The sequence below is a fragment of the Aulonocara sp. 'chitande type north' Nkhata Bay genome, linkage group LG18 (assembly GCF_057382095.1).
Source record: "Aulonocara sp. 'chitande type north' Nkhata Bay isolate Kocher_YH1m ecotype deep benthic linkage group LG18, A_spYH_male_GT1.1, whole genome shotgun sequence".
In the NCBI taxonomy this organism is placed as follows: Eukaryota; Metazoa; Chordata; class Actinopteri; order Cichliformes; family Cichlidae; genus Aulonocara; species Aulonocara sp. 'chitande type north' Nkhata Bay.
Window position 1 is genome coordinate 37,465,233 of NC_141361.1, and position 16,482 is coordinate 37,481,714.

The window sequence follows — 16,482 nt, forward strand, 5'->3', positions numbered from 1 at the left end:
GCTTAAAAAAGGATTATAATATCGTGATATAATAAATTAAACACAGTGACAGCTGTGTTTAATTTGAGTAGAAAAATATATAAAAATTCTGGAACCATCCTCTGAGCTGTGCATATCACAAGAAGATAGCAGCTTGAAATGAGCTTTAAGAGAACAAATGTATTCTTGCAGCAGGAATCCAATTTGTGCCAACAGAAGGTATAAATGAAAACCTGTGTTCAGAATGGAAAATCGGGATACTTTTCATTAAAATTGGTTAAAAAAAAAGAAGAAGAAGAAAGAGCGAGGGACAAAACATGCACTGTAATTTAAAGTCCTTAAAGTTTTCGTGTGTTTAGAGGTTAAATTAAATTATGCTCGTAACCACAGAAAGCCAACATGGCTGTGAGCGAGTTGCTCATGAAACTCCTTTATTGGAGTGACACTTGGAGAGAAGCGTAGCATGTGCTGCTGTGGTTTTCTGAGTACGTTTTCCTGAGTGGGGGGTGGAGAGTGTTTTATTCAGAAAACCTAATCTTTTGATGATGAAATAAGAGGAAAATATTGCCCGGATTTCCATTCCATGAGTGTTGTATCTAAAGTAATCTTCTTTGATGGAACGATTCTTTTTGATGTTTTATTGTCTCTGCGAAGCTCCAAATTCTTTTTCTCTCCACTTCTCTCCGTTACTGTGACACACACACAGGTCTACTGCTGTGTGATTGTTCTCAGTCTCAGCAAACTCATTTTCACACTGAAAACTGTATCTATATATAATACAAATAGGAAATACAGTTTCCACATCTCTTGACCTGACTCAGGTCATGTCCACACTAATGACTTTGTTATTTTCAGCGTAATCATTTTGTTCTTTTAGTACAAGTGCTTTAATAAGATGGTTTCAGCAATAGCTACTCTTACAAATGTTGTACAGATATAAATGTCTCCTTTACAGTTTGCCTCCTTGTTGTTGTCTGTCCGTTTTCTCTTGTACCTTATTAGCCTTTGTTTGCAGGTGTGTACAGTCTGTATGCCTGATTATGTGTCCTTCCCTTTGGTGTGTATGCAGAGATGAGCATAATGGAAATCGCTTTGACAAGCATACTGTAGATTCTTGCAGTCCTTGGTAATAGGTACATTTTAGTGTACAGTTATTTTTCTTCTATTCATCCACATTCTCAAAGTTTTTTGAAAAGTATTGATGCATGTTTTAGTCGTGACTTATAGGTCACCACTGGAATCCATTGTGATTGCAGCACCTGAAAAGAAAACGGACGTTGCAGCTTCTCAGAGCCACGTTTTAAACTTGCTGGTGGTGATTTTTTTTTCAAAATTCAGAAGACCTCAAGTGTCATAGCTCTTTAAATTTTGCAGTTCTATGTGAACTTTTAGAGCTGAAGAACTTGGGCATTTCTTGGGCAAAGACTTCTTTTCGCTTGTTGTTTGTTATTTTACGGTTTTAAACCGGATAGAGGCCAAATGGAAAGGCACACTGATTCTCACCCACACATTCATATATCTCTCTTTTTGTGTTTCTCAGTCTGTCTTTCAAAAATATTTTGTTTGCTTCATATTTTCAGCAGTCAAACCTCACTTTAAGGCCAAATACTATAGCTTATACTGAAGGTTAATGTGAAATCTCATTTGAAGTGATTCAATTTTTTAAGGACAAGGTCTCTTTCTTTTCACCTGCCACTTTACCGACGTTTTATTTCACGCAATTGCTGCCGGCTTCCTTTTTATAAAGGTAATGCATCACTCATTATGACTTTTCCCCTGAATACCAGAGGCTAATTCATTATACCAGTCCCGGGTGTAGCCCTAATTTGCGGATGAATTCTGTAGTGCACTGAAAAGCTAACGGAACTAAATTGCTTTTGCTGATAAGAGTCAGTGTTTGATGATTTGTTTGAATGTTTTCATGTATATGTCTTTTCCACAAAGACTTATTCACTGCCAAAACCTGCACAGAAATCATAAACGTCTAATATACAGTAAATATTTAACATGAAAAATAAAAAGACATTCCTTCACACACAATTACAATATTTATCTGCTGCTAAATTCCAGACTTGTAGCCATAGATCATACCAGACGTTGTCAAGGCGACCAGACAAATGTACTCAGATTAGAAAAACATAAAAAATCAACTGTATAAAATATGAATTTTGACTTTTAGATATGGTTTAACATTTTTTATGTTGTACATATAGGAAAATAGAGCGATATGTAAAACCTTGCACTGCAAAGTGATAAAATATAGCAAATAAATGTAAAAGATGTAGTAGTGCAGAAGTGAAATGGAGTATAAATGTCGAAGAACTATCGATTGATATATACATTTTATTTTTTTTTTGTGTCCCGTTTGGATCTTTAGCCATCAGAATTGTTGTCTTAAGGCCAAGAAAGATGCCAAGCGGATTTATTTTACCACGTGGATCATCATGGTCTTGCCATATTGGTCCATTTGATTGACCTTTATTATAATTATGAATTTATTTTATTTTCAGTTGCTACAAACGGGACAGACATGACTGGGGGATAGGACAGGGAGAAAGAATGAAAGAAAGAGAGGGAGAGAAAGAAAACCAAAGGGGAGAAGAGACGGTGAGAAGGGGGGGAAGCTGTGCCAGAGAGGACCGAGCTTCAGACCCAGAGGCCAGAGGCCTGAGGGCATCCCACTCCCCGGAAGGAGCCCAGCCGGGCCACAGGCGCCCGGCCCCGCCAATCGGCCACCAGGAGTGAGCCGGTACATACATGAGCGCCCAGCCCCAGACGACAAGGACCACCAACACACCAACGTCTGAGGGCATCAGCCACCGGCAGGGAGTGTGGTGAGGGGAGATAGGCCTCCGTACTTTAGAGGGCCTGAGATGTACCCAGAATATCGATTGATATTTAAACAACAATGCAAAATACTAATTTTCTAAAAACCATTGTTAATATCGTACTATCATGCACAAAACATCGCCATCTAAATGTTAATTTTCTCTAAAGCAAAGTAAATGATTTATCTAAACTTAGCACAGAAAGTAAGGAAATTCATGTTTGGTGGGTTATTATTTGGTACAGTGCTTCTCGTTAATAAATGTTATGCCACTGGAAAGCCTGTTTATTTCCCCTTTTACAGTTAATGGTGCCACGTTTGGAAGGAAATTGCGTTTGTAGATTTAGCAGCAGAGTTGAGGAAAACCAGTGCTGGTGGTGTTTAGCAAAGGTTCAAAGATACAGTCTAATTACACAAATCAAATCTTTACGTTTCAAATATTTTTAGCTTTCACTAACCACACTGCATCCACAGGAAAAGAACACACAGAAAATCCATGAATACATTTACATATGATGGTATTGTTTGCAGGCTCCAATGTCACTCTGACAGCAGTATATATAAAAGCAGCCTCTTTTTTCTTTTTTTAAAGTCTAGCTCTCTGTATTGTCCTGTGTGTTTTTCTCTTGCCTTCTGTGTACATTTGAACCCAGTTGGTGTTTAAAACCAGCGATAATGCACACAGCAGTTGGTGTTTCTTTTGCTTTATCCCTTTGTGAAACTAAGAGGTTAACATATCAAACAGCCAGCAAAGCCTCTGAACCTTTGTGTGCCTTTATGTGTGTCAGGCAGGGTGTGACCCACATTTGTTTGACGGCGATCTGTAGGAGTTATGGTGGTCAGACAGCACAGAACACACTAACTCAGAATACACACCATGTACCAGGAAAGTGTTCCCTGCTGTGCAGGCTGTTGCCTCCTGACTGTTTCCATCACAGAACCACAGGCCTGTTTCTGCACTGCTGCTCTGTCCATGCTAAGCCGTCTGCCTCTCTGATAATGTGGACCATAGAGAAAAAGCCCATAGCCCCCTCACATTCCACACGATCATACACACACCCTCCAGCCCCACCCAGCGCCTCATCAGCAGCTAATCTAACTCAAGTCCAACACAAGTAGAAGTGAAAATTAAGCAGAATCGCTGTCTGTCTCTCTACAAGAACTGCTTGACAGCTCTTCTTTTGTCATTTCAGACAGATGAAAATTGAAAAGAGTGTGATTATTCCATGCGGTTTTGTTGCTTTGCAGTCTGATTCAGCCAGATGAGACTTTTCTTTGCTGGAGTTTGAGGTGATGTAAAGTTTGAATGAATAAACAACAACAAGCATGGTTAATGCTGTAGTGATTTGTTCGCTCAGTTTGTACTTTAGATTGATTTTGGCGTAAAACATCAAGCAGCACAATAGAAATGTATTCAGTGTGGTATTATTTAACCCCTTTACTTTTCAAATTGACAGCCATATGTTAGAAAAATACTATGTACTATTGTTGTCAAGGACAGATAGGGCTGTGTCCACCAATTCATTTATTGAAAATATCTGTAATATATAGATATGTGTAATTATAATGAATAGAATAGAATAGTCCTTTAATTGTCCCACAAGGGGAAATTTGGTTGTAACAGCAGCCAGAAAGACACATTACAAACAAACAGTACACAGGACACAGAACAGAAACATACACAATTTTTCTTACATATTTACATATGGATAATGGCTACTATAAACAGAGGACTGTACAGTTAATAAATTAAATATAAACAACTACAGATAAGAGGCAAACACAGGTTGTAGTGCGAATCGGTTGATTAAATTATTGCAGTTACAGCGCAGATGTGAACATCTATGATTGTTGGGAGCAGTTCTGATTGTGCAGTCTGACAGCTGCAGGGAGGAAGGACCTGCGGAAACGCTCCTTCATGCATCGAGGATGCAGCAGTCTGTCACCGAAGGAGCTCTGCAGTGCAGCAACATAATGAATATATAATTATTATTATTATTATTATTATTATTATTATAATGAATGCATATATTAATATTAATTAAAAAATTAATGCAAATATGACAGATTTGCAAATAATTGGGCGATCATAATTAAGTGACTGGTCAGTTCCAGCTTCCTAAAAACTAACCAATCATCAACAAAACTCCAAAAGGTTTCTTAAATATACGAAGTAACAGCTCTAAAAACAATATCTACACAAATCCCACTCGTGCAGGTGAAAGCCCAACCTCATCTTTGTCACTCCATACTTTTTCCACCACAGGATGACGCATACTATTTTAGTATTTTTCCTGGTTTGTGAAGCTATCACATTGCAATTTTGTTACTGGTTATTCTCAACGATACCAATTACATCAGTAATATGATGGTATAAGGATCACACTAACACGATGATATCAGATACAAAACAACATTAAACACACTGGAAAGTGCAGATGTCATGACCTCAACCACTGATAGTTTTCACGCTTGTTTAAGGCCGTAGCAGCTGATGTAACTTGTGCAATGATGAGATTAAAGGATTTAACAGATTATGGGTAGCCCAGGAAAATGTGGCTAACATGTATTCCCATCTCCATTACCCCTGATTAAAAGCTAATGAGAGCAGCCAATTTTACTCTTGCTCTGTGGAAAGTTAATGCAGAGAAAAGCCTGCCAATGCTTATTTTCCTTAATGATAATCAGATATTAGCATTAGTAAGGTCACGGGAGTACAATTAGAAGCCAGACAGAAGTGCTTTTTACATGATGCAGAGTTGCTGTGTTTACTGTGCGACTTTTCGCAGGCTTCCTTTCTCAATGACACACAAAATTAACAGGACATATAGAAATAATTAAAGTCTAATTGCACCATTATGTGTTTGATCTGGACCATCACTCTCTTTATTCCTCTATCCATTGTACTATTATATGCATATTATCTTCACCATCACTAATCAGATTCTGGAGAATGTTCATGAAATTATGTTCCTCATTACACTGATTAGCATTTCTATTATTGCACTGCAAAAGTTTCTTATTTTACATCATAAGTCACATGCAAGGTTGGTTTTTTAAAATGTTACAACAATGAAGCTTTAATTAAAGAGAAAACAAAAGAAAAATGGGACTTAATGTTGATTACAAGAAAATGGATTCAGACTAAAAGAAGACTTTTGTTCTTGCCTGCGTCTGATTTCTTGAAGCAGTACTTTTTGCAAGGCCTCTTCTGGCATTTTTCACTGCCACTCTCATTGTTTTTGCACAAATATTGAGTAGGATACGTTGGCTGAAATGTACAAGCACTTTGTTGTCCTGTGATTGAATCATGATATGAGTATCTAGAAATATAAACGTATAAAGAAAGTGCATGCTCCTACAACACCAGTGCACTGTTTTTGTAGTTTTAAAGACGGCAATTTCAACATGTGTGAATTGTCGTCATTTTCGAACTAATTTTAATTCGGTCAGTACATCACCATTTGTGCATTTTCTGAATTTCTGTTTGAAATGTATGGCTTTCTGGCTGGACTATAGATAGTTTTTGTTTAATTGTGAATTTCTTTGTGTGTAGAAGGCAACAGATAGCAACAGGTTTGTAACTGATGGCAGCAGATTTGCAGATTTTTTTAAATCACAGTTAATAGCTGCATTATCACAAACAGATTGCATGTATTTGACATTATGACTTCAATGATTCTATCTTATTGGAGTTTTACCATCATTTTTATACAAAACAGTCACTTTGAAGACAGCTCAAAAAAACTGTTTCTTGTATTGATCAGTTAATAACTGTTTAATAACACTATAGAGTAGAAAGAGTGTTTCTGAAGGTCAAAGTCAGACATTTATGAGTGTATACCAGGGAAGCGGAAGAGAAAGAAAAGTGATGACGACTCTAAGGGGTCCTAAAGAACAGTAGAACAGTCAGCTAGACTTTTCTGGGGTTCTTTTAAAGACGTTATTAATCTGTCATCATAAAGTAATGTTAAAGATTAAAACCTTTGAGTTCTACTAGATCTGAAGACAGAGACCTATTTTAGTTGGCTACACTTTGTTCAAAGATTATTTAAGTTATATTTGTCTATATTTAATATTACAAATAAAAATGTTCAAGCAGTACAAAATACTTTTACACCACTTGATAGATGAGAATTTAAATTTGCTTCCATCCAAAAAGTTAACATGGATTTTATTTGTATTTGTACTTGTAATAGTACAAATAGTAAATGATTTATCTAAACTTAGCACAGAAAGTAAGGAAATTCATGTTTGGTGGGTTATTATTTGGTACAGTGCTTCTTGTTAATAAATGTTATGCCATTGGAAAGCCTGTTTATTTCCCCTTTTACAGTTAATGGTGCCACGTTTGGAAGGAAATTGCGTTTGTAGATTTAGCAGCAGAGCTGAGGAAAACCAGTGCTGGTGGTGTCTAGCAAAGGTTCAAAGATACAGTCTAATTAATCAAATCTTTACGTTTCAAATATTTTTAGCTTTCACTAACCACACTGCATCCACAGGAAAAGAACACACAGAAAATCCATGAACACATTTACATATGATGGTGTAAGGTACAGCGCCAATCAATGTAACAAAAAAAATGATAACATTATAATTTAAAGTATTGAAATCTAAAATATGGCTTGCACATATCTCTCTTGCATGAAATGAAAAAATCGATTTATCTGAGCAGAACTGTGATCCATGTCTGTTCAGTGTTATATTTTTAGGGTTGGCATGGTTTGCAATGGTAGGGGGGGGGCAAGGTGATTTTTTTTTTCAAAATACCCGGTGGCAGCCCTGACTGTGTCCCACATGTCTGAGAGGGAGGCCGGTACCCAAATTACACCACCTCTACAATGAACATTCTGACCTATTAGGCTACAGAGCTTGGGAGACTAATATCACAACCATGAAGAGTAAGTTAAGCAGCTATTACTCTGGCAACAAAAGGGTGCTTGTCATAAAAAAAATGCTTATGAACTCTGTAAATGTTCTTAAAATGATCAGTTGTCTCTGCATGGGGAGAAAAAGCCCTTGAGGTGCTTAGATGTTGCCCCGGGTTCTTCTGTGGAACCTTAGAATATTGCAAGACATACTCATTGTTGGTCATCCAGTTGGATGACCATGCCTATAGAATACCCAGTTGTCCTCTCACTGTCAAAAAACCATGACTCAAAATTTAACCTCCATGTTTCATTCCATTTGTGTGTATTATTTGTATTTCCTCATATCAGTCTTTTCACCATGTGTGTGAAAATCAGAGGGTTCTTTATTTATGCACAATTCTGTAAAGGTTCACACACTTTCCCAAACTGCAGAACCTAAATTCAGTTCAGAATAATCTTCTTTTCTCCTTATACTGTATTTTTTCCTTCATACTTCAACATGCAATCTCAAACTGTGAGCAGAATTACAACCTTCTTCATAATGGATACGGTCGAAGTTCATTATATACTTTATACTGCGCTTATCTCTAATCCTCATCTACCGCTGTGTAACATAACATGTTAAACCGCAAAAGTTACCAGCACAAGATAAGCATAAGAAAAAATGTAAGATGTGCAAAATATTAGTTGTACTGCTGTCTCCTGTTAATGTTCATACATTGCACTGGTTGTGTGTGAGTTTGATTTCATTCTTATGCTCATTTAATACTAAAGCAGCAAACAAAAGACCCACAAAGGCAGCATAACCTCCTGAACTGAATGGCTCGATTGTGTCTTTTGGATAGTGAAGCATTACAACTCTTAACAACTTGGTGCGACAAATGCAAATGGTCCACGTTAATGCTAGTTTGTTTGCATAGCATCTATGCCAAGAAAAAGAAAGAAAAAAGAAGCACAAGCCAAAAACTCTGCAACTCAGAAAAAGGGGCAGATTCTCCCAAAGATGGCATCATATGACAACCTGTCCCACTTATGTCATAAAACTTCCACCTGTCATTTCACACTACACTTCCCCTTCATCTGTAAGTGATGCTGTCATTTCCATTTGATTCAAGTTGATGCAGAGGGATATGGAAAGGAGGAAAAGACAGCAGAGAGAGGAAAAAGAGAAATGGAACTGGTCAACTAAAAGAAATGTTGCTTAAATGCATTTCAAATCTCCCGCTGTCCAAGTGACCCGGGGAGAGGGAGGGAAAGAGACGAGCTGAGTGTAAAGAACTGCAGACCAGCTGGTGACAAATCATCATACACTGCCACAAAGAGAGAAGACAGAAAAGAACAGTTGCATGTCTGTATAACACAGTCACCATCAACTCTTATAACAGCATAAGAAGAAACAACAAAAAAACGCCACGAGTGATTGGAATGGATCATCTTCAGGCACGTCTACATTAGCGACAGAACAAATGGTGGTGACAGCTTTCATGGCTGGAGAATCTATTTTTAAAGAGCTGGAACGGAGGGGAAGGAAACGACAAGGCAAAGTAAAAAATCGGAATATAAATATAGATGTAATCCAAGTTGAGGAAATCGAAATTCAAATTGCAGCCTCAGCAGACACAGTGTGCATCTATCAATTTTGGTATTAAATTTGGAATAATGATAATGGTGACAGGGGCCAATATGAACTCTGGACCTGGCACAGGACTGCACTGCATCATTTATAGAGCACATAGTGAGAACCTGCTGGCTTAGCATACAATTTCCTCTCAGCAAGGAAACTGTCAGGCCCAAAATGCGCGTTCATTGTCAGAGGAAATTTAATAGGAAGCCTATACACAAGACTGAATTTTCCTCTTCTGTACAATTATGTGATATCAATAACATCAAAAACATTTTTAACTATCCATCCATCCGCTTCCACTTATCCTTTTCAGGGTCACGGGGGGCGCTGGAGCCTATCCCAGCTGTCATAGGGCGAGAGGCAGGGTACACCCTGGACAGGTCGCCAGTCTGTCGCAGGGCTAACACATAGGGACAGACAACCATTCACACTCACATTCACTCGCACATTCAAACCTAGTGGCAATTTGGATTATCCAATTAACCTATCCCCACAAGCTGCATGTCTTTGGACGGTGGGAGGAAGCCGGAGTACCCGGAGAGAACCCACGCAAACACGGGGAGAACATGCAAACTCCACACAGAAAGACCCCGGCCTGATGGTGGAATTGAACTCGGGACCTTCTTGCTGTGCGGCAACAGTGCTAACCACCGTGCCACCGTGCTGCCATTTTTAACTAAAGTGCTGTCAAATGAAGCACTGACAAATAAGATAGAAAGTCTTCCTTTGCTAATGTTTCACCTTCACTGTGCAGAATGACACATGCATGCACTTTACAGCAGGTACAAGTAACAAGGATGTTACTTTCAGCTGCCCCACTATGTGTTTCATCATATTATTGTGGCAAAACAAGTGACTAATAAAAGCTGAGTTAGTAATTGCTAGGTTATTTAGCATTAACTCTACTGCTCGGGTTTATATTTGTAATTTTTCATTAGTCTATTTTTTTTAAGGAAATGACTGTTAACAGTACAAAGTATGTGCATTGTAGACAATGTCGAATCATTTTGGCTAGTTGTTTACAAAGAACCTAAAGAAGACACGCAAAGGGCTGGTGTGACAGAAGAATATCCTCGGTATAGAGAGACATGGAGAAAGATGATCCACTTTGGCAACCCCTGAGCAGTAAGAAGGAGACAAATAAGATGGGGAAGAAGAATACGAAAAGTGAAATTGAGAGCTCCAGTAAACAGCTAACAAATGCAAGTTCAAGGTTTGGAACTGATCTTTTATCTCCTTTATTTGAAACAGGATAATGAGAAAACAGGCCTCGCCTAGCCGTGAAACTGCTTGTCACCCAACGTCCAATTAAAAATGGCTGTAAACAGTTCATGCAGTACTTTTGTTAAACCCTTGAATTAAAGCTGAAAGTCTACACTTCAGTCACACTTTGATTTAAAATTCACTGTGGCGTTGTACAGAGGCAAAGTTACAAAAACTGTGTAATTGTTTAAATGCTTCTGGGCCTAATCATATCAATCCAGTTCTGAGGCTGTCTGTCCAATGTGGGCATTTTTATACTTCAGACAAATATTAAACCCTAAATTCTGATAAGGTCGTTTTGTAATCTTTTGCCCGCAGCTCAGCTTTATGACCTTCATGCAGCTGCACGCATAACTGAACACAACATAAAGGGATGTAAAGAAACACTGCCAGAGAAAGGCTTTGAGGCTACTTTGTGTTACAGAGAAGAGCTTCTAGGCTTCACCTCTTCAGACCAAGTGGTTACTGATGAGAGTTAAAAAAAACTAACAAAAAAAACGTGGCCCACCAGGCTGAATTTTAAAGCCCAAATTATGCAAAAGGGACTAGTAAATATGTGGTTGCTAAGCTTCTGTTTTTACTACTATTGTTACCAAATAAGCTGGCAGGAGATCCGAGCAGTGTAATGTTTGGCTAGAGCTAAAAATGTATATATGCAATACAATTACTGTACCATACTTATGTAATAGTTCAGATTAAAAAAACACAGGGGACATCTGGTAAATGGACTGGATGGATCTAACATTCACACATCAATTTACACTTTGGAAATGCAGACTGGAGAAGGCAAGGAACAAACCTCAAACCTTCCTATTAGTAGATTACTTGCTCTATCTTTTGACCTACAACCACCCTGAATACAAACACATATACCCTAAGAAGGGTAAGGACTGAATCCTACAGATACAACCGATGAGTCCTTAAAACTGGCACACTAAGCCTTGGTAAAATTGCGGTGTCCATGTGCATGCTGCAATCGTAACTTTTTCATTTAGACTATCTGGGCTTATTTCCGACAGTAAATCTTGCATGAAACAGTTAAACTGGAGGATGGGGAAGACCATTCCCTTCTCATGTTTCTGCTGTTTTATTTATTTTAGAAATATTTCTGATGCTGCAGTTCTTGAGGCTGACTTTCTGAAGTACATTTTAAATGTTAAAAAATAATAAATAATTTTACCACTTCCTGTTTGTTAACTGGGCTGTCAGGAAAGCCATAATATCTTTCCACTTACACTAATGTTTGTAAGGCTAGAAAACACACACACACACACACACACACACACACACACACACACACACACACACACACAGTAATTGATTGATTAATTGCAATCTGTGTACCACACAGTCAGAATTCTAACTGGTTTGTAAGGGATCAATTACTTATTTCACCAAATATAGTATATACACACACAAAGGCATATTGAGTGTGAGAGCAGCTAACCTGAAAGACAGGATTAGGGATGGATATCGAAACCCGGTTCTTGTTGAGAACCGGTTCCCACTGTTTCAATTCCTTGGAATTGTTTGGCAAACGATTCCCTTATCGATTCCAGTCGCCCTGAATGACGTTGCCACATTGCGGAGCGTCATTTACCTGACAGGAAACACGGCGCCTAAGCGGCTAAAACGCTCAAAAGTTTGGTTATACTTTACGAGAACGGACGACAACAGGGCAACTTGCAATACTTGCAAAGTAGATATTTCATTTAAGGGAGGAAACACTACGAATATGCAAAAGCTCACAAAACACACGATGACCTTAGATGAATGTCGTGTTTTTAATTCCGCTCCGGACTCGTGAATCTCAACCCAGCAGCAGCGGTAATGTTTGCACGTCCTCTCCTGTTAATGCGGCAGGTAAATAATCAACTAACAGTGCATATTATGTTAGCACGATCTGTCTTATTACAAACCTGCCATTACTGTGCATTTAGTGACCATGATGAGAGAGACAGGCAAAGTCCCAAAGCTAGGTGAGTGGCTCTATCAGATCCCAGGAACAACATCCGAGATCTCTGTGCAGAAGAGAGCAGTCCTAGGAACAGCAAAGGCAGTGCACAGGACCCTCAAGCTCCCAGGCCTCTGGTAGAGGACCTGAGCTTGAAGGGTATACCGCCCACAGGGGTGAGAGGGGAATTTTTTATAGCTTCATTTAATGTGTCCACCTGTCAAAATGAACTGTTACTCGTTTATATCTTCAGATATTATATTGACGGTATTTTAAAAAAACGCTTGCTTTATTCTGGCAGATAAAATGCATTATCCATTCCCTCTGATCCATGTTTAGTCACTGTTTAACAGATTCAGCTAAGAGCATGTTTTGTTTCGATAAATTTGCAAAGACTGAATATATCACAGCAACATTCTAGGCTTACTTTAAAATAACTTTCCCTCAAGATAAAGACATAAAATGTGTCAAAACCATTCACTTGACATTAATTAGCTAATTAAATGTCTAAACTGGAGGCAAGAACTCGAATCTGCTATAATTAGCTGTGTTCAAAAGTATAAGTTTCTTTCTTTCTGTTTACTTTCTATTGGCCACAATCCTGTTCTTTTATGAAAAATAAAGAGATGCTGGAAAGTCTAGTAATATAGTTTGATTTTCACCCATTTACTTGACATTTTGAAGTGGTTCATGAATTGTGATTATATGTTTTATTGGTTAATGCCCTTTCATTTTTTCAGTCAGCATTTGGCTATTTAATCTTTTGTTTAGTATCAAATCAAATCAAATCAAATCAAATCACTTTTTATTGTCACATCACATGTGCAGGCACACTGGCACAGCACATGCGAGTGAAATTCTTGTGTGCGAGCCCCACAAGCAACAGAGATGTGCAAACACAACAACACAAACGAGCAAAATACAAGAATGGCCAACCTGAAACTAATAAATATATGTACAATATATAATAGTGTATGCATTTCTGGATGTGTATACTAAATATTTTCCTACGTGTGTGTGTGTGTGTGTGTGTGTGTGTATACACATTTTTACAAATTAAATAGTAAAAAAATAAAATAAAATAATAATAATAATAATAATAATAATAATAAAATATATAAATATACAGAGTTGAATATGTGCAAAACAAGTGGCATTTATATACAGTGTGGAGTGCATAATGTTAAATGTTAGTATGAACTTTGTGCTGAGTGTTGACATAAAAACAAAATCTCTCCATGATCATCTGGGGTAAAATTGTCCAGAAACATTTTCCTTCAAAGACCCTGGTCAACTGGTCATCTCAAGAGAATCAGAACACATAAATGTGCACTAGCTAACAGTAAAATGGATTTTAAATTCACAATCACCTAACCCTTAGGCAGCTGAAGAAAAAATGTACATCCAAAAAAAAACAAACGTTTCTTCTTCACTTTCTTCTTTGAGAATTTTGGCAGAAGTGAAATAACTTTACACTTCTTTCACAGGAAGAGAGATATGAGCATGTGCAAAGTTCAAAAACAGGCGTGTTGGGTTAACTGTTGGTTCAAAATGATGTGAATGAAAATGTGAACGTGTTAGCCCTGTGATGGACTGGTGACCTCTGTCACTAGCATCCCTGAAACACTTTTTTAACCATATGGATAAGTGCTAAGGATAGAAAAAAGGGGCAGAGAAGATTCTGTGTCAATATAAAATGACAAAAACATAAAGTCCACTTTTGAAATAGTCCACTTAAAGAGCACTTCAAGGAAGAAACAGAGCTAGTGATTGCCTGCACAGTACATCAGCCAAGAGCATGCGATGTTGCAACATTTTAGAACAGCATTTTAAAGAAGTTTGAACATTTGAACAGCAAGCTGAAGTAATTTAACAGAGCTGTAAAAGAAGAACAGCTGGTAGATACAAAAATCTTTGCAGATAAAAAAAAAGGAATTATTTTTAAAAAATGAAGATGCAGGAAGGAAGAAGACAAAGTCACACCTATTTGTCTGCACAAAAGACAAAGAGAGTCTGTACATATTATATGATATGACAGAGAAAAATGGTCTCACTAAAAAACCCCATGCACTAGCCAGTGCAGATCCCTCTCACCTGTAAATCTTGTATCTGGTAGAAAATCCCTGCTGGAACCTCTCTCTGAACTCGGTGTACTCAGGACACCTGTGGAAAGGGCCCTTCTCTGACAGCAGCCAGTCCAGCTGCCCTCCGCTCTGCCTTGTGCTAAAACCCCATGGTGAGGAGCCAGAAGGGGATGTGGAGGAGGAGGAAGATGACGAAGATGAGGGGGACGAAAGGGATCCATGCGGCACCTTTCCGCCATGTCCCCCGCTGCCCACCTGTTCAGCTTGGGTAGGCCACGGCAGCCATAATAACATCCACGGCAACCATAGGAGCATCAAGGATGACGCCAACCATCTAGCAAGGCAGGCGGAGCCATGGGAGCACCTCTCTCTTCTCATTGGCCAAGGAGTCGCCATGGTCCCAGTGGTGATGTACTAGGGCACCTGGGACCGGCATTTCTTCTGACAGTCACCTCCCGCTGGCCTGAATGAAACGGAGAAATGATAGCATGCTGAAACATGTTTTGTAGTAGGAAGGAATTTCTGTTAATTCATAGCTTGTTGTCCTTGACAGACATTGTTGTCCATATATTGTGATTATGAAGGCAGCATAATGCCCCTCTAAGTGGTGTTTACAAAGTTAATATCAATCAAATCAGTGAGAGCGTTTTCATGTCTACTTTGAATGTTGACATGAAAGATATTCTGTGCACGTCTAAAGACACACATAATTATTATGAATAACCATGATCAAATACTAAATGGAGGTTTGCTGTTGCTCATACAGGGAAGTTCAATTATCATGAAACTGCATTTACTGCAGTGCTAATTGAAACTGTCCTTCATCTTAAATGTGGACAAAATCCAGATTGTGTTTCCTTTGCTTCTGTATATACTTGGCCACATAAACATATCTTATATCTGTCTCTTATAGCTGCGTTGACCACAAAGGCATAACATCTGTTTTCACGGCCTTAGAGCAAATCAGCATCACTCCTTTAGTCCACATGGTGGTGATAATAGATCAGAGGTTGGTGAGTAATTGCCAAAAACCTTTCATTCTTGGAGTTCGGTTTTAAAAGCAGCATGTGTGACTAATAATGTCCATAGCAACTGCAAAGCCTTATTGTCTTCCTGTCATCCACACAGATCAGGGCTCATGCTTAAACACGTGCATGTTATGCCTTCCACCATTACTATGGGTGTGAGAAGTTCCTGTTGCAAATTTTTCAAAGGTCACAGACAACAGAGGACTTTCTGACATACTACTTCAATTGAGTTTAAATGAGTTAATACAGAGAAATTGCACCTTTTCAACATCTGGCTAGAATGCATCCCTGATTTCAATCCCTCTTTTAGGCCTCGGCAATACCATTAGCTTTTTTTGCTATGAGAGCTATCCAACCCACAAAAGATGCACAAGTGTTTGAGTGTGCTTAAATGCCTACACATTAATCTCACAATTAGTTTTGATATATACATCACTAAACCTAAACAAATTTGCTTTGGTGTGGAAATTATCAACTTATTTTTATAATAGCTTTACTATTTCACCACTTGCATAGTGTAAGAATTTGGTTGTTAACAGTCATGCACAGTTTGTTTGTTTTTTTCCATATCAAAATATTTCCATTTTTATTTGTTTGTTTTTGGTTTTTGGTTTAATCCTTGGTATTTCTTGGGATTTTACTATCTTTGGTGGGTGCTGAAAAAAGTGCCTAATGGAACAATTGGCACACAGTAACAAGTGCTGTTTTGTTTGACACCATAATGGGCTTCAGGAACAGTCTAGCGACTTCTTAAAGGTACAGAAACATACGGTTTCTTTTTCTGGTAAATAGATGTGGAAAAGGGCATGTGGAATTTCGTGTGAGAATAAAACTTCAGGACGGGATTCAATT

At 38.3% G+C, this 16,482-nt stretch overlaps 1 protein-coding gene across 1 annotated transcript in view; it reads right to left on the reverse strand.

Annotated features, from left to right (window-relative positions):
- Positions 1-16,482, reverse strand: part of brinp2 (bone morphogenetic protein/retinoic acid inducible neural-specific 2) — a 289,760-nt gene that overhangs the window by 174,656 nt on the left and 98,622 nt on the right. Inside the window, exon 2 of the mRNA XM_086271078.1 lies at positions 14,613-15,065. Within this exon, the coding sequence (XP_086127204.1) occupies positions 14,613-14,998 (386 nt within the window). The 5' untranslated portion in view covers positions 14,999-15,065. The remainder of the gene's footprint in view (positions 1-14,612; positions 15,066-16,482) is intronic.